Raw genomic sequence first — 20264 nt, forward strand, 5'->3', positions numbered from 1 at the left:
AGATTGTTTTTGTTTCTGCCCGTTATTTTACAATTCTTGCTTTCTAAATTCTAGTAGATTCCACATCCCTGTGCTGATTTTGCTGGTCCTTTCTGTACATTTTGTTGTATTTGTCACAACTCCCATCTTAAGTCGCTTTTAGTGTATCCCAAACAATACAATTTCCACCTTAAAGACCACAGACTGTACATGTATGTCTATGTATATGTATGTGTAGTAAAAGATATCCTAACAAAAAACACTACACAGAAGCATTTAAAGAATTGCAATTTGGAGTTCATGTTAAAATGTTTTAGTGATAACCTCCTCAAGTTTCAATAAATTTTCATTCCATTTGTAACCTCAAACAAAAACAGGAATATTTCAAACATTTTCTTTTTTGTAGTTGGATTTTTCCACCAACTGTAAAACTGCCACTTTGACAACACAACAGCTTAATTGGCATGTCCTGATCCAATCTGCAATGATGAAATCACAACCAGGATATTTTCAGCCCGACTTCCAAGCCCGAGGTATTCCCCAGTGTAATGTTTGATTTTGATTCCGGTGTCACCGTGAAAATGCCCTGCAGTGTTATTAACTGTGTGCATGCGTGCGGTTAAGGTCACCCCGACGTGTCTGTAGCGCACGCCTCAGTCTGATGATTATACAAACCTGTCACGTACAGACGGCGGATGGGAGGGGCGGGGTATACTGGACTGTTTCTCGTGCACAAGGCTCAACATTCACTTTTGGGAATAGGTGACTTCTGTACCTTTGGCAACCTAAAATAGACTACTGAACCTTTAACATAAATGCCTAGGTGCACAGAAAACAATTATGGATGCAAAACATGATATAAAATTACATATTAGAATGTCAGCAAAGCCTTACAGTACACACCTTACTACCTTTCTTCTGAGATTCCATAGCTAACATTTAGCAATATCTTATCAGGGTGTGAAATACTTTTTTGAGCCAGGTTGCCCATGTTGCAACCTAGGGCAAATGCTAGGTTGCACATCCAAATTTCAGGTTGCTCCAGCAACATTCACCGATTTCTTCAAATTAAGCTCGTATGTAGCATATAATACTACTAATATTTCAAAATATAAATTAGATAGTATTTTGTTCCCATTGACCTAACAGCATCTTGTTTAGCCGAGGGCAGTGTGTTTTCGTCTTTTTCAGCTCAAATTCCACGATCTATGGAGGGTTTTGGATGGTTTAAAAGGAAAAGGTGTTGATTTCTTTATTTCAATTGAAGATTTACCGAATTTTATGAGAGTGACACTGTGTTTTTGTGAGCTTCCAGGACTCCGATTGAGATTTTTGGCTCAAAATATAAGGTTGCACACTGCGCTACCTGGGTTTGGAATTAACTTGCACCAACCGAAATCTTGTTGCACTGTGCAACGTGCAACCAGGTATTTCGCACCCTGCTTATTAATCAAATAATGCAACGAAGGTTTTACTAGTATATTCTTTCTAACACTTGTAAAGCTATATTATTACACCTTTATATTATCTTACATAAAAGTACAGCTACAATTTTGGGTATGTCCATAATTTTGCACTCAGTATTTTCAGCCCTGGACTGTTTCTAATAAATTGTACTGATTCCCCATATAATGCAGACTGCTGCAGTCACATGAAGGGGTTTTATACACACAACATAAAATTGGGACTGCAGACTTGTACTTGCTACAGAGCTCTGGGAAAAATGGAAGGGAAAATATGTGGAGATATTCATCATCATAGACATAAGTATATTAGGCAATTTAATTCCTTTCTTTTACATGTATGTCCTCACTAAGTTTCTACTGAGAAATAAGAGCACTTAATCAAATCTGTTTGATGTGCAATTTCCTGTCATTTCCATATCTGACACTGGCATACAGTACATACGTACATGTGTGTATCTCTCCCCTGCACACTACAACCTGACACTGGCATACAGTACATACCTACATGTGTGTATCTCTCCCCTGCACACTACAACCTGACACTGGCATACAGTACATACGTACATGTGTGTATCTCTCCCCTGCACACTACAACCTGACACTGGCATACAGTACATACCTACATGTGTGTATCTCTCCCCTGCACACTACAACCTGACACTGGCATACAGTACATACCTACATGTGTGTATCTCTCCCCTGCACACTACAACCTGACACTGGCATACAGTACATACGTACATGTGTGTATCTCTCCCCTGCACACTACAACCTGACACTGGCATACAGTACATACCTACATGTGTGTATCTCTCCCCTGCACACTACAACCTGACACTGGCATACAGTACATACCTACATGTGTGTATCTCTCCCCTGCACACTACAACCTGACACTGGCATACAGTACATACGTACATGTGTGTATCTCTCCCCTGCACACTACAACCTGACACTGGCATACAGTACATACCTACATGTGTGTATCTCTCCCCTGCACACTACAACCTGACACTGGCATACAGTACATACGTACATGTGTGTATCTCTCCCCTGCACACTACAACCTGACACTGGCATACAGTACATACGTACATGTGTGTATCTCTCCCCTGCACACTACAACCTGACACTGGCATACAGTACATACGTACATGTGTGTATCTCTCCCCTGCACACTACAACCTGACACTGGCATACAGTACATACGTACATGTGTGTATCTCTCCCCTGCACACTACAACCTGACACTGGCATACAGTACATACGTACATGTGTGTATCTCTCCCCTGCACACTACAACCTGACACTGGCATACAGTACATACGTACATGTGTGTATCTCTCCCCTGCACACTACAACCTGACACTGGCATACAGTACATACCTACATGTGTGTATCTCTCCCCTCAGGGCTCGAAATACTGGGTGCATGTGCACCTGTGTGCACCCAAAATTGGAGCTGACTGCACCTAATTTTTGACTGTGGGTGCACTGGTGCACCTAGATATTTTTGTAATGTAAGCTATAGGATAAGGGTACTATCGTACACTTTAAGTATACAGAATATTCTTGAATTAAGTATCAGAAAAAGTAATAAAACCTTTTGTTGTACTTGATGTATCACTTGTTTGAAATCTTAAGGTTTATAGCTATAGAATTACAGATTGAAGTTCTTAAGAGCGTTAAACGTTGTAATTATGTTTTGCTGACATTCAACTTTATTCTATGTGGTGCACCCAAAATTCTTTCTGTGCACCTAATTTTTTTGCACCAGTGCACCTATTTCCAAAACTCAATTTCGAGCACTGCCCCTGCAACCTGACTCTGACGTATCTCTCCCTCGTGACTTCCAGTATTACAGAACCTGTTATTGTTAGACATGACTTTATCATCACCATGGCAACAGGACCTGTCAAACATCATGACTTCCACATCGTCATGGCAACCCGGCGGATCTGACGTACCCGGTTCACACCAGCATCCCAGCTCCATGTATAATTAATGTGTGTGTCCATTATTATGCTGCAGACTGGCATCAGACTGGGGAATGTGTTAAACAGGGTTGGAGAATCAGTTGGCACTGAGCCCAGAAATCAGGGATGGGAGGTGGATTCTATTTTCTGTATTCACAAAGAAAATTGAACTGTTTATTTCTACAGATAATCAACCATGGCCTCTATTCACAATTTATAATTACTGTATAGTCTTCCGAATAACTGCACTTAGATCTTGTCATATTCGTTTAATTACAATAAGATCTATCATAATAATGTAAAAAATGTAAGTGAGATCAGGGTGTTAGGTGAGACCATCATGAGGCCCTGTTCCCAGGCAGAGGATGGTGCTACATTGTATCTCCAGGACCCCTTTCAGGACTAGAGCTGTGTACTATAGTCTATTGAGGACAGATATTCGATAATTGGGAATGACAAAAATATTTTACCCAGTGTCCCTGTCCAAAACATCGTAACTTCATGACATGAAATTGATGAAAATGTATTTTCATAAGCTTAAAATGACAGATTGAACAACGAAAATCAACAACATGGCTCTCAAACAATGAGTGGGACAGAAAATAATTTAAAGCTGGAGACAGTCCTATAGCTAGACTGGACATTGGAATGATGGCTTGTACGATGTACATATCTATCTTTCTATGTCATTCTAGAGTTCGAGGTGTGCAGTGATTCATGTAAATATAGTAAATGTATATGTATACAGTATACAGTGTTCTCACCAGAATTTTTTCACAGCATAGGGGTCAGGTAAAGGAGGCCAACTTTACGCAACGCAAGTCACGCACAGAGTGCCGAAGACATGACAAGAGTAGGGAGTCTGGCATGCTCCCGAGAAAAATCTTTAAATTCATAACCCAATGAGGCACTATTTTCTACATTTTGAGGGATAAATTTGGTAAAGTGTTTCCTCTGTCACAGTCTTATTCTAAAACCAAATATAAACTTTTCATAAGATTTATGAAGGGTCTCAAGGTTCTCCCAAGAAAGAAACACCCCTATGCTGGTTCAAACACAGCATAGGGGTCCAGATCACAGCATAGGGGGTCCAAATCACAGCATAGGGGGCCCCTATGCAGAAAAGGCCTGGCGAGAACACTGGTAATGGTATATACTATATATATATATATATATATATATATATCTCCTTGCACTGACAGGGGTCAGGTCACGTTAATTTGATAAATCTCCAGTCGTCATTTCCCAGACTTGATAATAGATAAAGGATGTCCGGCTAGCTACATGTACTGCAACTACGTACCGGGTAGCTGGTATTCCAAAACACAGATCACTTTATTTAGACATGGCTAACAACATCAAACAACATTTCCGTAAACACAGGCCTTGTTTTTTGTTTTGTTTTGTTTTGTTTTTTTTCCCACATGCACAGTATTACCAATTCACAGAAATTTGATAACAATTTCTATTTCATCACTTCTGCAAGAAATAAAAAACATAAATAAACCTGAAACACGTAAAATATTGAAGTAATGATTGTGTTTTCCTATCTTTTTTGCCTACCATGATTGTGACAAATATTGTGAGAAATATGTCCCATTTTCCCCGGTCCACTGCCCACCCGTTCATTATCTCCTGCCTTTCTCCTGATAACGACCATATAAATGATTCATCAGAAACCTCGGCCCGGCCTGAACAGTCTAAGGTCTGATTGATCACCAATAATCAATATCTCCTGATCATAACATTAGGCAGATTAACAAGAGGAGAGATACAGAGATTGGTGAGTGGTTGAAAAATACCACATTTGCTACAATTTAGTTTCATCTGTGTAATACAATAATGATGTGATAACAATTAGTCTATCAATAGATAAATGTTTAAAAAAATCATAAAACAGACACACTGACAGTGACAGGCTAGGCATTCAAAATATTGCTATGGTGCCCAAAATCACCATGTTTCCTATTGGGACCTCAACAGCTACCAACATGACAAATTTCAAACAAATCCATCAAGAGGATCTTGAGTTATAGATGGGAACACATATTTTTGCATTAAACACGGACAGAAATAGTACTAGTACCTCGTCAGAGGACTGGTGAATTTTTTTAACCAAGGTAATAATGTTTATTTTCCTGTTAAAAATATGAACGGATAGACCAATAAATGATTACAAAATACTACAATTATGATTTAGTTACATTCACTGATTTGTAATGAGGTTAATGGAACAAAAACACTGTTATCACAATTCAGACATGTTAGATTATGTTTACTCTTCTACTGATACTATGATTATGAAGGCCATTCAATAACTGACAATAGTTCAAATCCCACATTTGGTTAGATTTGTGTAATCATGATGGGGGAACAAAAGATATAAAATGTGACATACAAGTACATGTATGTAACACAATGCAGAAAGAAAACATGATGTCCTCTGTCCTGTGTTGTTATGTCCCTTGGGATAATCCATTATGTCATACGTGTACTATTTTGCTTTGGGGATCGTCCATAAACATGTAGACGTGGTGGGAAATGGGGCTGTTTACTGTTATTGCTACTTTAAGTACAATGTATCATCTCTCTCCCCTATCATGACCTCAATGAAAAGCAACCTGCAGGCTGATTTGAGTTCTTTAATGATGATAACAATAAAAATAATTTTTATTGCATATTCATGGCTCAAGGGCTAAATGCACATATATGAGTTATGACCACATGTGGTCTAAAGGATGTGATATAGAAGGCATAAAAACTAAAATACTGGGTACCACATTCTACTAGTAACGCTATGAACAAATAAACAAACAGAAAAAGTTGTAATCTTTTGAAGCCGTACAGCGAAACATTAAAACAGGCCTAAACCCTGCCTGGGTCATTAGAACGTGCTATCTGCATATCTCTCCCTGCAGTGCAGAAAGTGGTGATAAATTAATTAGGTCTCCCTCCACGTACAGTTATTCCCTGAGTACAGTCCACACCTGGGGCCTGATGCCTGCACATGGGTCACAGGACTCACAACGGTTTTCACACAGAAATCATTTTAGATGTACCGTAAGAATGAAAATAGCTCACTTCTGACACTTTTCTGTAAAATGCTCTCTAGTCTTGAGCAAGGGCCCTGCAAAATTTGATTCATGATACAGCAGGAGGTTTTCCTTGGATACTGTAAATCTTGAAATGTTTGCAGTTATAGCTTATTTTGGTTTTGTTTTGGCAGTTTTTATGGTGACCCCTTTGCTATAGCATAAATGCATGACACCACGCACACCAGTATATGCAATTCTGATGTGTAACTACTCTACTTCAGATTCACTGAACTATCCACTTGCTGTTACAAAGGCCTAGCACTAGGGGCAGTAAAAATACACAGAATACACAGAATACAACCAAACTGGATGATGTTTATCACAAAAACACCTTTGAAACACCGAAAGGGAAAGTAACATAAACTGCCGGCCCCGGGGTTCGATCCCCCGAGCTCCGGATCATAACCTCACGCACTCTAACCACTAGACTAAAAGGTCGCGACCCCATAGGCTGAGCAGTTAGCGTGGTGCTATCACTGCTGCATGATAGTCCGTGTTACATTACTCCCCCTTTTCCCTCAGATTCGCCCTCGAATCTGCACTCGAACCCCCGAGTTCGTCCCCTGTGAGGAATGTTACGTCTCACAGGGCCACTTCTGACACCAATGAAACACCGAAAGGGAAAGTAACATAAACTGCCGGCCCCGGGGTTCGATCCCCCGAGCTCCGGATCATAACCTCACGCACTCTAACCACTAGACTAAAAGGTCGCGACCCCATAGGCTGAGCAGTTAGCGTGGTGCTATCACTGCTGCATGATAGTCCGTGTTACACCTTCATTGCTGTTGTATGAAGTAAGCAAAACTTGAAGCATTATCCCTAAACTATAAGCCATTCTAATGGTACATCGACAACAATCCTGTCCGTGACAACACCACTCAACCTTCCCTAGTGACACCATCATGTGACGCTCCCTCCCCGTTATATTTGCTCCGGTCTAGTCCATGTCTACATCATCATTAACGCTAGAAACACACACTCAACAAGCCGGGACCGTTAGCTAGCTTCTCCTGACATCCAACCCGGTCCCAATGAGGTATAACAGGTGAGATTGTGCCTGTGCAGACGACCATTCCCACCACACCTGTCCTGTGCTACGTTTTCAGCCATTTCGAACCGCGCACGGCTCAACATCGATCCCAGCCCTCCATAACACTCGGCCCCGCCCACGGCAAATATCACCTCCGCACCACCACTTCCGGGTTACCGGCAATCGGGGGTGAAAACTGCGGATTCGGGCAGAGTTAACCCCCCGGGGTTGTTGGAGTATTTGTACGGTACCTTGTAGGACCGGGACGGTACAGAGATCCACGTCAGTATCTAATGAACCGGCTGTATGAAAATGTCATTGGGGGATGGATGGACCGAAACGCGCCCAATACGGGATATTTTTATTAACCTCGTATCATTAAATTTCAACAAATCTGGGCGTCAAAACCTAAAGTGTGAATCGCCACGGTTTCCAACTGACTAAGAATGTTATTTTTGGAGAGGAACGGACTACGAAAGATTAGGAATTTGAAGAAAATTAAAGGTACTTACGGTCGCCCACCACCGCCTTCAGAGCCATCTTGGATTTGAATGTACAATGGAGCAGTCCATTTGAAAGAAGTGCATTCTTTTCAGCTGAATATATCCGTCCTATGTATGTGATACTGGTCGTATCTTAAGACATTTCAATTCAAAACCAAAATAATATTAGATGCAGTATTCGTAAAATAGGTGCTTGTTGTCATTTTATATGGCGTTGCGTTATTTAAAAATGCAGAAAGGACTGGACACCCATATATTAGAGTAGCACCGCCTAACTTGTGATGGTGGGTCACCATGGTCTCTCGCGAGAGTTCCCGAGATAATGACATCATCTTTTCCTGTAGTGTCAAAGGGCAGACACCCGGATGAGGGATCGACCATTGCAGCTACGGATGGGTTTAATTGCAGTTCAAGGAGGTTAAAAGTATCACTGTTTAACCTCCTTGGTAAGATTTAGCTATTGGCATCTCCCAATAACAGAAAAAAATTAATATAGGTTGCTTTTTCTCTAAAAAGTCTTGACCATGCCTAATGGCAACTTTCCTGAGAACTTTTAACTTCATACCGACTTTATCTACATTTTAATTCATTTTATTTATTCATTTTTATCTATAACAACCACAACCACATCCACTCCCTCCCCCTCATCAGACACCAAAGTGATTAAAATCAAAACACTTTCGTTAATTGTAACGTTACACACCGATTCATTCGTAGCACGATGGTCTCTGTATTCTCAATGATAGGTCATTTCCAAAGGTGAAACTGAAAGTCATGACATGGGCGCGCCTGGAGTCCCGGGCTGCTGACCTGGTGATGACGTCATCACAATGACGAAGGCGGAAGTTGTGAGTCAGAAGTTTCGGTGTCCGTGCTCGGCCGGTTGATCGGAAAGACTGTCAAATACGACGATTTTGGGAGCCTGGGTTCAGCTCACAGATCTAAACAGAGCATTACCAAAGTTTGACTGTAATGTTGGCGACATCAGTGGCTCAAGTGCGGCTCTGCTATGGTGTTTTTACCGTCTGATGAAGGTAGGTTTCTAACGCCTTTGTACTGAGCTATACTGTAACGTATCATCATGTACAGAACTGGCTACTAATAACAAGTTAGGTAGTGCTCAGCGTCGGTTCAAGGTGGACGTCTTATTTCAGAATCAGTGGCAGTAACGTTACAATTTAAAGCGAAAGATCAGCCCATAACTTGTGCTAAATAGGCTGACGTTGACCTATAAATATAGCAATGTAGGTCACGCTACTCAGGATACACACCCGTACGCCAGTCGGAGAGAGTGCCAATGGTTTACAGTGTTCCAGATAATTACACATGGCTTCACTGGGCCTGTAACAACCGCCAGACAACATAACTTGGAATCCATACTAAGCGATTGTAAAAGACGGTGTGGGATCCAGGATATTCCTTTTCCTTGTTTATTTTAGCGATGTGTAGTTTGCGAGTGTGTACACCCGGGTTAAAGTTTATCAACCTTATCAGTAGAACGGATATAACGTTAAACATATCTATCAGCTGCGTTTGCCTTTCCCCGATAGGCGATAAGGTTTGGCAACTCATTACTAATCTCCAAGCAGATGTAAGGATCCGGTTAATTCTCGGTGTTTCACGTCTGTTTTTGCAACATTTTCATGTTATGCTTACCTTTACGGAATCGGATATGAGTTTGAGTTTACGGACGCCAACCTGGCAACCATGTATGGCCATGTATAATTATGTAGTACTTTCCGCGGAATGGAAACATACTTGTTTTTGCTACGTATACGTTTCTTCCTCTTCTTCTTCCTCTCACTCCTAACAAATAAGGCCAATGACCTGGACCAGACGGCTGTCACCCTGGCGTACTGGTACACCCTGTGGTGTTCGATTACATAATGTAGCAACTTGGCATGACAGAGCTGGAGGACTTTGTTACAGGCTAGACCATGTGAAGATAAACATGATGTAGTTGCCTGCAAATGATACCTTTCTAGTATACCATCGTATTTTTAAAAGTTAATTATGTGTTTTAACGGATCGACGTCACCAAAATACAAGGAAACCGAGAATGAGCCAGATCCGAGTTACATCTGCTTGGAGATTACTAATCACTGTCAACAGCAAGCGCCTGGTCTACTTTGTGAGCATCTGATCCACCTCCAAGCAAATGCGTTATTTTTTATCCTTTTGTCGGTCCTTTCGACATCTCTGCTTCAACAAGTATTAGACCAAAGAAACCAAATATCTGACAACTGAACCTTACAATGAAAAACTTTGTACACTAACACCCTTCAATTTTTTCCCATCTATTACAGGTGCTTCTTCTCGTGGGTTTGCAGTACGGTTTTAGAAGGTCCGGACGTATTGAGGAGAAGAAAATAGTTCCTGTCACCTAAAACTGAAAGTGTCAACAATGAAAACCTGATACCTACAGACCTACAGCATCTAAAAGAATAAGCCAGAATGGGTTTGATTCTCAGCTACATTTGGAGGACTGATGAGGAGGAGCAGGATGCTGAGGAGGAGGACGGTCCATGGAGTCTGCAGGAACTGAGGGAGAAATGTCGTCAAACATCAGATGGGCTGATCGAACTGGACCTTCAAAACTGTGGCCTTGCGTCTCTTCCCTCCGCAGTCTTCAGACTTAAAGATGTTCAAATCCTGAACATATCCTGGAACAAAATAACCCATCTAGGGACAGGTATAAGTGCTCTCAGGCAGCTACAAGTCCTACGTGTTGAACACAACCAGCTGGGCTCTTTACCCGCGGAACTAGCAGACTGCCCAGACCTCGCTGAGCTGCACGCCGGGTGGAACAACCTGTCATGTCTACCTGCGAGGTTCAGGAGAATGGCGAACTTGAGGGCTCTCAGTCTCTACAGCAATGACTTCAAGTCCCTTCCGGACTCCGTACCTCTCATGACAAGCTTGGAATATGCCGACTTCGAACACAACAGTCTTAAAGGACTGCCTACGTCAATGTCGAGGAGCAAGGTCAAGGTCCTAAAGCTAGGCATGAATCAGTTTCAGCATGTTCCCCTTGTACTTGTGTCGATGCCTTCATTGGAAAAACTCGACATGTCCAGCAACCAGGTCTCCTCTCTCACTGACGTCATAGGCAGCATGCCGCAGGTCCGATCCCTGAATTTCGCCCGTAATCGTATCCAAGACCTTCCCCAAACTGTCTGTGAGCTTTCGTTTGTAGAAGAGCTGAACTTCTTCCAGAACAAAATCGCGAAGCTCCCCCCGGGTCTAAGTCATCTGACCAGACTACGGTCTGTGAACTTTGAAGGAAATTCCTTGTCAACTTTTCCTTCAGAGGTATGCGCTATTACTTCCTTAGAAGAAGTAAACTTTAACAACAATCACATAGAGTTTCTCCCTGTGCATATCAGCAACCTAAAACGTCTCAAGGCACTACGTCTCTCCAACAACAAAATCCCATCCCTCCCCAACTCCATCTGTGAGCTAGTGGAACTGGAAACTTTGACCCTCATGGGGAACAAGCTGACAGAACTTCCGCTGATGTTCGACTCTTTGAGGAACCTACAACATCGGAGCATCGACAGCGGCCTGGACCTTTTCAACAACGAGATGCAGATGCCGCCTCGGCACGTCTGCGACAGCGGCGTGGAGTCCGTGTTCCAGTACCTCCGGGAGATCCGTCGCACGAAACCCATCGAGGTCAGCAGGCGGAAGATCTTAGTCTTCGGAGAATCGGGTGCTGGGAAGACGAGCATGATCCACGCGATGCTGCACGGAAGGTTTGTTTGTTTGTTTGCTTTTTTTTTTAAACCTTTTTTATTCATTATAAGCTCAAATCGGCACGCAGGCCACTTTTCATTGAGGTCATGAGGGAAGAGGTAAGGGTCGGATACAATATAACAGAGATACACAGTCACTTGAGTCCTAATAACTCTATCAACATATATCATTACATATTTATGGTACAACAATATGAAATTGCTACAACATACAACATATATAGGTCCAGGCTGGCGCTGCCTGACGAGCAGACTCACGTCTTGGAGCAGCACATGTGGGTGGTGGAGGGGGAGAGGTTCCAGGTCAACGACTTCGGCGGGCAGCAGATGTACCACGTCACTAACCAACTGTTCTTCACGAGGAGGGCCGTGAACGTGTTGGCGGTGGATATAAACAGGTACGAGTCAAAGACTTATAACAAAGACTCATAACTGAGAGATAGTTGCGTACTTAGCCTTCAATTTTACCCTGTGAATTGTCGTATGTTGCTATGTACTCTTTTGAGGAATTATTGTGGAAGATGTTAAGATAAGCCTAGTTGTTTTAAGCTATATTGAAATGTAACGAAAGAAATGTAATGTGTCTCGCAATTCAGCATTATGGCTGCTAAGAGTGCAACAAATAAACCAGTCTTATTTTATCTCATTATTATATAGGTACAGCGCGTCCCGATACAACAGGGACATCGGAGACTGGCTGCAGGCGGTGACCGCCCAGGTACCGGACGCCGTCCTGCTGATCGTGGGAACGCACAGCGACCTGTGTTCCGCTGAAGAAATCCAAAAGAAAAGGGAGGAAATCCTGGCAACAATGCGACAAAGGGAAACTGCCATCATCGAAGACATCAAGGAAGAGCTCTTCAAAATGAAGGAGGCACTAGCTGGTGAGAGGCACGGACTTTTCGCTGGTCACAACAGGTATTCGGGCATGAGCGCAGAAGAACGTGCCGAATGCCACACTCTTTTGCAGCATAGACTAACATCCCGACCAGTCCTGCCACAGGAGATGGTAGTAGTAAGCTCTGCCGACAGTTTAGACGGCATCCCCTTGTTGGTCCACACCGTACTGCAGGTCACACAGAATAAGCAGCTCTTCCCTATGACGGTCGTGCCCGAGTCGTGGGCAGATCTGGAGAGGAAGCTAACAGAGGCCAGAAACCGCCCCGACCATTTCCTTACATACGAGCAGGTTGCACGGATGGCGGGAGATATCGGTCTGACTGAAGAGAGGCTGATCCCTGCCCTGAGGTACTTGCACCTTGTCGGTGAAATCCTGTGGTACGAGGACAACGCGATGTTAAAGGACTACATCTTCCACAAACCCTCCGACCTGATTGACATTTTCAATGCGATCTTTCGGCACGACATCGAACAGTTTCTGACGTACGCGAACGAGGTCTTCAAGAGGGTCGGACACATGACGAAACAACAGTTCCGGCTGGTCAAATCCCGCTTTCTGAAGGGAGGGCAGATGTCCGTGGGTCTCCTGAGGTGTTTTCTGTCGGGCGTGTGTGAGGACCACAGGAACCTGTCTGTAGTCGTGAGTCTGCTGAAGAATTTCTGCATTTGTTGTAGTTAGTCTATTGAGATGTGTACGCATCTACAAGGACATGTTTACTGTTGAATCAAGAAGGTTTTATATTATATATGAATGAATACAGGACTAATACATTGGTTGAATACAGAACTAAAAGCCCTATTGGTCATGATATCATATTTCGTCGCCTCAATTCGTGTTTAACAAGAATTATGATCTCAAAAATTTGAAAATATAGGAATCTTGTTTTTTTTGCCCGCCTTGTTTTTTTGGGTCTATCTCATTAATTTGGAGTCTGCGGAGGATGTCATCCATAAAGTTTACTTCCTGTGGCCTTACAGGACCACCGCAGCCTGTCTGTCGTCGTGAGTCTTCTGAAGAAGTTCGAGCTGTGCTATCAGCTGCCGGATTCCGAGGCTACCCCGGGGCTGACGGGCCCCTCCGCGCTGCTGTTCCTGCCCTGGTACCTGTCCTACAGGGAGCCGTCCAACCTCCACAAGATGTGGTCGCCTACTGTCCCAGAGAACTACAGTCAGGTAAGGAACTCTACCGGTACAACTTTTTATTATGGTTATCTTCCAGGAACTCTCTATGGTGGTTATCTTCCAGATTTTTGCCTGTTTAAACGTGATTCTTTTTGTTTCTTCTGCTGTTTGTTTGTTTCTTTGTTTCTTTGTTTGTCGGTCGGTCGGTCTGTTAGATGTATGTATGTATGTATTTATGTATGTATTTATGTATGGATGTATGTATGTATGGATATATGGTTGGTTGGTTGGTTGGTTGGTTGGTTGGTTGGTTGGTTGGTTGGTTGGTTGGTCGGTCGGTCGGACAACAGTACAAGTTGCTTAGTGATTGAATTATTCTTTTTTGCAGGCTATGGCAAATATCATGATTATTGTAGACCAAAGCTAACAAATCTGGCCTCCAAGCTATGATTATTTTGACTGGCTTTAGTTTTGGAGAAAAGCATTCTAATTGTTCATTGAGCTAAAACTAGTTCGAAACCACTCCATGATTCCATCCCCTCCCCCCAGCTGCATGTGGTGTACCAGTTCCCCAGCGTGAGCCCCTGCGGCCTGTTTGAGCGGATGTTGGTTCGGCTGCAGCGGCACGTCACCAGGAGGGAGGACTGGCGGGACGGGGTGGTGGCCAACATCCGGAACTAGACCGTGCTGCTCAGGAGGACAGCGGGGAGCGAGGGCTGCGAACTCAACCTGTATGTACGCGGAGAACAGGTTCGTGTCTTCAAGAATGCTATTTTAATCAACTAAACAGTATCTTATTAGTATACAATAGGTTCCGATTGTAATCCTGCTATATGCATAATTACGGTGCTGGTCGCTTCAAATTTACCGAGTTAAAAATACTTTGAGTCTGTACCAAAGGCTAGTGTTTTATATGTCAAACGTAACTGTCATGTAGGACAATGCAATAGCCGCCTTAACGAGACTTAAGAAAGGTACTTGCAATGTTCTGATGAAGTTTAACCTTTCCTGTATATATATCCACATATAAGATGTCAAACTGTAGTTTTCACGACGACTTAGAATTTTTCTAGCTTTTAAAAACGGCAGTTTGATCCCTTATATGTGGCATATCTTAATGTCAGGAACGTCTTACTTCTAACGGTAACGGAGATTACAAAATGTGTACATCTGAATGAGAACGAACGATAAGACAATGAGACTTGTGAGTGGTGCTTGTATAACTCATAAAGTAAAACCTTCTCTCTCCCGCAGCTGACGGCCGTGTGGACCGTCCTCCTCCTCCTGCACGCCGAGATGAAGTCGCTCCTGTCCCAGTGGCCAGGTGTGCGCCACCAGGTGTTCCTGGTCTGCGGCCACTGCGCCCGCCTGGACCGGCCCGAGCCGCACGTCTTCTTCGGGGAGGTGCTGGACAGGCCCCGCCCGCCCGCCGTCACCAGGCTGCCCTGCCCGAACGCGGACGACGAGGAAGTTGTGGACGTGGCCGAGGTGTATCCACCGCCTGAAGGTTAGCTATAGACAGCACATGTGTAATCTGATGGCTAAAATCTCTGTGATGTAGGTATACTTATCATGTGTAAAATAAGTGTTCCGAATATCTCTTACTAGCTGTTTCAGCATTGAGAGTCTTACAGCGTACCACTGGGTTTTCCTCTAGCTCACATCATTACACATAAGCTTTCCAAATACCAGTCTCAAAGTCCTTCTAGAGCAACTTTAAAGAACGTTCCTTATACTAGTTTACTCCTGTAGTATGGTAGCTGATCCTGGAATGTTCCATTGTCCTCAGCTTTGGAGGGGGTTCTAGATCTGTTGGAGGGGGACCTGAGGACCGCTCTGATGGAGGTTGCCCAGCAACTCGGCCGGGAGGACTGGCGCATGATGGGGCGGGTCCTCCAGCTGACTGAGCCAGACTTGGAGGAAATTCAAGTTAGGCCTTTGATGATCTTTGATCATCATATAACTTGTCGCAGTTGATCTTTGATTATAATTAGCAACTAGTATTGACGAAATTCCTTAAGACATTGAGGTGGCTTACTTACTAATTACAACTGAAGGGCATTTTCATTAAGATTATAGATATTTGCAATAAAAACAGATAAACAGATTTGGATCAATTCAGCTGAAGGGGTCAAGGAAGGAAAAAAAACTGGATTGAGGGACGCTGCGATACATATATATATATATATATATATATATATATATATATATATATATATATATATATATATATATATATATGTATCGCAGCGTATATGTATATATATAGATTGCTAATGAAAAGGAAGCTCTACCGAGCCATCAATCTTTGGAATACATTACCATCTAACATCAAATCATTGACAGTCCCATATCACTTTAAGAAGGCCATCTACCAGTTTGTCACCTATTATTCGTAAGTTAAGATAGCAATCTGTATTTGTTATGATTATGTATATAACGTTATGTCCTTTTAATCTTGTACTGTATATATGTCTGTGTTTGTATACTTTTTGTGTTGAACCCTGGAAGAATAGTCGACTAAAGGGTATCGAAATAAACCAATAAACCAAAAAAAAGGAAGGCAGCATTGAAACATCACACGCGTACGAGTGTTGAAAATCATCCTAGTTCAAAGCCATATATATTGGAATAGCCCATTCATATATATTGGAATAGCCCATTCAGTTCAGTGCGTTTATTTTCTCTCATTTCGACAGCATGATTTCCAGACACTCAGGGAGATGAAGTTCCAGATGCTGTTGTCATGGAAACGGAAGGCAGGAGAAGACGCTACGCTGCACGCACTGAAGGAGGCGCTGGAAGATGATGAAGTTGGAAGAAAAGACATCGCTGACTTCCTTGCTGATAAATACTGCTATAGATAGGGAAAGCAGGGTGAAGAGCAGATTATTTTTTAAAAGTGCCAAAATCAATTAACTTGCCGGCTGTGTATGAAATTCAAAATCATTGCAGGATGTTGGACCTGCACTGGCGTTGTTTAATTTTTTACCTCTATAAATACTTTAATGATTTGAAATGTTTTAAACTGCAATATCTTCAGATGAGACAGAGACCTCCTGGTTCGTCTTGATGTGCCCGAACTGGTATTCAGTTGTTTGGTTGACAAGTTATGCTACGGTCACAATTGGAAAAAGGGGCTCCGCCGGGTTGTTTACGGGCCTATTATTTCACTTTCGGGCTTGACCCCTACGTGGCCTCGTGGGACACCCTGCTGCGGCTACCATGTTTTTTTGGGAACGGCGCAATTCTGACCGTAGCATTAGTTTGTCACTACAATAGTGAAAGATATGAAAGAAAACTGCCACTATAGGGAAATAGCTATATGGCATTACAACAATAGTCCTGGCCATCCACTAGTAATTGAATTCATGTAGACTGGACTGTGACTCATGCAAATTTGTCAGAAAATTGAGAATATTGTTCAGAACGTGTGATGTCAGTAAGAAATAGCATGATATCATTCTCATCTGCATGCCTTATAGCCACCCTGATATCCGTGAGCTGACAATTCAACAAACAAAAAACTGATATACAGACACCCTGGGTTTGATGTCTCTGCTTGATTCCTTTTCTCACTGTGCACTACTGGATTAATAGGGAATCGTTTGACTTATATTTAGGTCCAGACCCGTTAAAGTTTTTTTGTTTGTTTAGTGGAAGACAAAACGCCCCCAGGTTTCAGCGTGTGTGCAGTGTGCCTAGAGAACCAGTTACTGACTGTTTGAATCCTTAAGTCCGCACATTTCACTGTATGGGTAATACATGGTATCAAAGTTGTTGCAGTGCCTGTAAGAACCACTTGGTGGTGCTTCTGAGTGGTCTTGGAAGGGTAGATTTAAAAAAAATAAATATCATCATTATTTGAAAAGGCAAGTGACACTGCACATGCTATTGTAGTTTTAGTGTCCTGCATATACCCCAGGCACGACAAAAAAACATTGCATTGAGTATTTTCTTTTATTTCAAACTACTAAGCTAATGTAAACTGTAATACTGTAAATGCAGAAATGTTCGCGGTGGTTTTATGTTTCACCGTGAACACTTTTGTCCAATACTGTAGCAGCATGTGACTATAGCACTGCATCCAAGCTTAAAATCACCACGAACACCCCATTTTTGCCTTAGCACGAAATGAAAACCATGCAAACTTAAATGCATTTACAGTAACAATGATTTTGACAGATATGTATATGTATATGTATGTCACAGTAGAGATGGCGATTCAGGACAGTCCTAGGACAGATCGCGATCGCCGTTTGTCCTAGGACAGACGGCGATCGTGATCTGTCCTAGCACAATCGCCGATTCTACTAGTAGCGATTGTGATCGCAATCTGTCCTAGGACAAACGGCGATTCTACTTGGACAACTTCTGCGTTTGTGATCTGTCCTAGAACAATCGCTAGTAGGTCATGTGATAAGGTATCAAAGTTATTTTCCAAGAACTTTCTCTGCTGCTGGATATCATCAGTGGTCAGTTGTAAGGGTTTTCATCTGTATGTTTTCTCTTCATATGTGCAGATAGGTTAGACCTGTCAGCCGTCCTGTACTCACACTCCACACACATGTAGGGTTTGTCTCCTGTGTGCTGAGCCATGTGTCGGTCCAAGTTGCATTTCTGTGCAGAAGAATAGTCGCACTGGTTGCACTTGTACGGTCTCTCACCTGTATGCTTTCTCATATGTTCGGATAGGGAAATACTGTAAGCCGTCCTGTAACCACACTTCCCACACATGTATGGTTTTTCCCCTGTGTGCTCAGTCATGTGTTGGTCCAATTTGACTTTCTTTGCAGCAGAATAGTCGCACTGGTCACACTTGTACGGTCTCTCACCTGTATGCTTTCTCATATGTACAGTTAGGTTAGACTTGTAATTCGTCCTGTAACCACACTCCCCACACATGTAGGGTTTGTCTCCAATGTGTTTAGCCATGTGTCGGTCTAAAAACGACTTACATACAGCAGAATAGTCGCACTGGTCACATTTGTATGGTTTCTCACCTGTGTGTTTTCTCATATGTTCGGTTAGATTAGACCTGTGGGCCGTCCTGTACCCGCATTCCCCACACGTGTAGGGTTTGTCTCCAGTGTGTTTAGCCATGACGTGTTGGTCCAAAGTACCTTTCTGTGCAGCAGAATAGTTACACTGGTCACATTTATACGGTCTCTCACCAGTATGTTTTCTCATATGTTCGGTTAGGTGAGACCTGCTGACCGTTCCGTATCCACACTCTTTGCACATGTAGGGTTTGTCTCCAGTGTGTTTAAACATGTGTTTGTCTAAATTCCTCTTATGTGCAGCAGAATAGTCGCACTGGTTGCACTTGTACGGTCTCTCACCTGTATGCTTTCTCATATGTTCGGATAGGGAAATACTGTAAGCCGTCCTGTAACCACACTTCCCACACATGTATGGTTTTTCCCCTGTGTGCTCAGTCATGTGTTGGTCCAATTTGACTTTCTTTGCAGCAGAATAGTCGCACTGGTCACACTTGTACGGTCTCTCACCTGTATGCTTTCTCATATGTACAGTTAGGTTAGACTTGTAATTCGTCCTGTAACCACACTCCCCACACATGTAGGGTTTGTCTCCAATGTGTTTAGCCATGTGTCGGTCTAAAAACGACTTACATACAGCAGAATAGTCGCACTGGTCACATTTGTATGGTTTCTCACCTGTGTGTTTTCTCATATGTTCGGTTAGATTAGACCTGTGGGCCGTCCTGTACCCGCATTCCCCACACGTGTAGGGTTTGTCTCCAGTGTGTTTAGCCATGACGTGTTGGTCCAAAGTACCTTTCTGTGCAGCAGAATAGTTACACTGGTCACATTTATACGGTCTCTCACCAGTATGTTTTCTCATATGTTCGGTTAGGTGAGACCTGCTGACCGTTCCGTATCCACACTCTTTGCACATGTAGGGTTTGTCTCCAGTGTGTTTAAACATGTGTTTGTCTAAATTCCTCTTATGTGCAGCAGAATAGTCGCACTGGTCACACTTGAAGGGTTTGTCTCCAATGTGTTTAGCCATGTGTCGGTCTAAAGATGACTTACTTACAGCAGAATAGTCACACTGGTCACATTTGTACGGTCTCTCACCAGTGTGTTTTCTCATGTGCATAGCAAGTTTAGATATACTAGGTGCCCTGTACCCGCACTCACCACATACACGTAGGTTGGGTGTTTTTACAGCATCTTGTGCTTTGGGCGAGGCCTTCTGTTCTGTTTTGACCTGTGCCAGTTGACATGATGAGGGTTCCATGTCCGGCGTGGCGGATTTGACGATGCCGGTGTCCTCGTGTAGCGTTTCCTTTCTCTTGTCGTTCTGTCTTCCCGTTTCTGCTGCCGGGTCCTCTCTGTTTACAGTCTCGTTCCCAGGGGGTCCAGCAGACGTCTCGTCAGCAGAAAGCCCGAAGCTTGGTCCGTCCATTTCTGAG

The 20264-nt window shown here is 43.0% G+C and overlaps 3 protein-coding genes across 3 annotated transcripts in view; 1 reads left to right on the top strand and 2 right to left on the bottom strand.

The window, feature by feature from the left end:
- Nucleotides 1-8171, bottom strand: part of LOC136441367 (syntaxin-binding protein 1-like) — a 31138-nt gene extending 22967 nt beyond the window's left edge. The window contains exon 1 of the mRNA XM_066437623.1: nucleotides 8058-8171. Coding sequence (XP_066293720.1) covers nucleotides 8058-8085 — 28 coding nt within the window. The 5' untranslated portion in view covers nucleotides 8086-8171. The remainder of the gene's footprint in view (nucleotides 1-8057) is intronic.
- A 680-nt stretch (nucleotides 8172-8851) lies between these two features.
- On the top strand, nucleotides 8852-15182 carry LOC136442735 (malignant fibrous histiocytoma-amplified sequence 1 homolog). Its single transcript, XM_066439678.1, has 7 exons — nucleotides 8852-9082; nucleotides 10355-11803; nucleotides 12028-12201; nucleotides 12416-13343; nucleotides 13682-13876; nucleotides 14375-14575; nucleotides 15080-15182. Exons 2-6 carry the CDS (start codon nucleotides 10503-10505, stop codon nucleotides 14504-14506), a joined length of 2730 nt encoding a protein of 909 aa, XP_066295775.1. The 5' UTR covers nucleotides 8852-9082; nucleotides 10355-10502; the 3' UTR covers nucleotides 14507-14575; nucleotides 15080-15182.
- Nucleotides 15183-17771: 2589 nt separating this feature from the next.
- Nucleotides 17772-20262, bottom strand: LOC136442042 (zinc finger protein 845-like). The gene has a single exon (XM_066438641.1). The coding sequence runs from the start codon at nucleotides 20255-20257 to the stop codon at nucleotides 18302-18304; it is 1956 nt and encodes a 651-aa protein (XP_066294738.1). The 5' UTR covers nucleotides 20258-20262; the 3' UTR covers nucleotides 17772-18301.
- Between the last annotated feature and the right edge of the window lie 2 nt (nucleotides 20263-20264).

This window comes from Branchiostoma lanceolatum, chromosome 9 (genome assembly GCF_035083965.1).
Source record: "Branchiostoma lanceolatum isolate klBraLanc5 chromosome 9, klBraLanc5.hap2, whole genome shotgun sequence".
Taxonomy (NCBI): domain Eukaryota; kingdom Metazoa; phylum Chordata; class Leptocardii; order Amphioxiformes; family Branchiostomatidae; genus Branchiostoma; species Branchiostoma lanceolatum.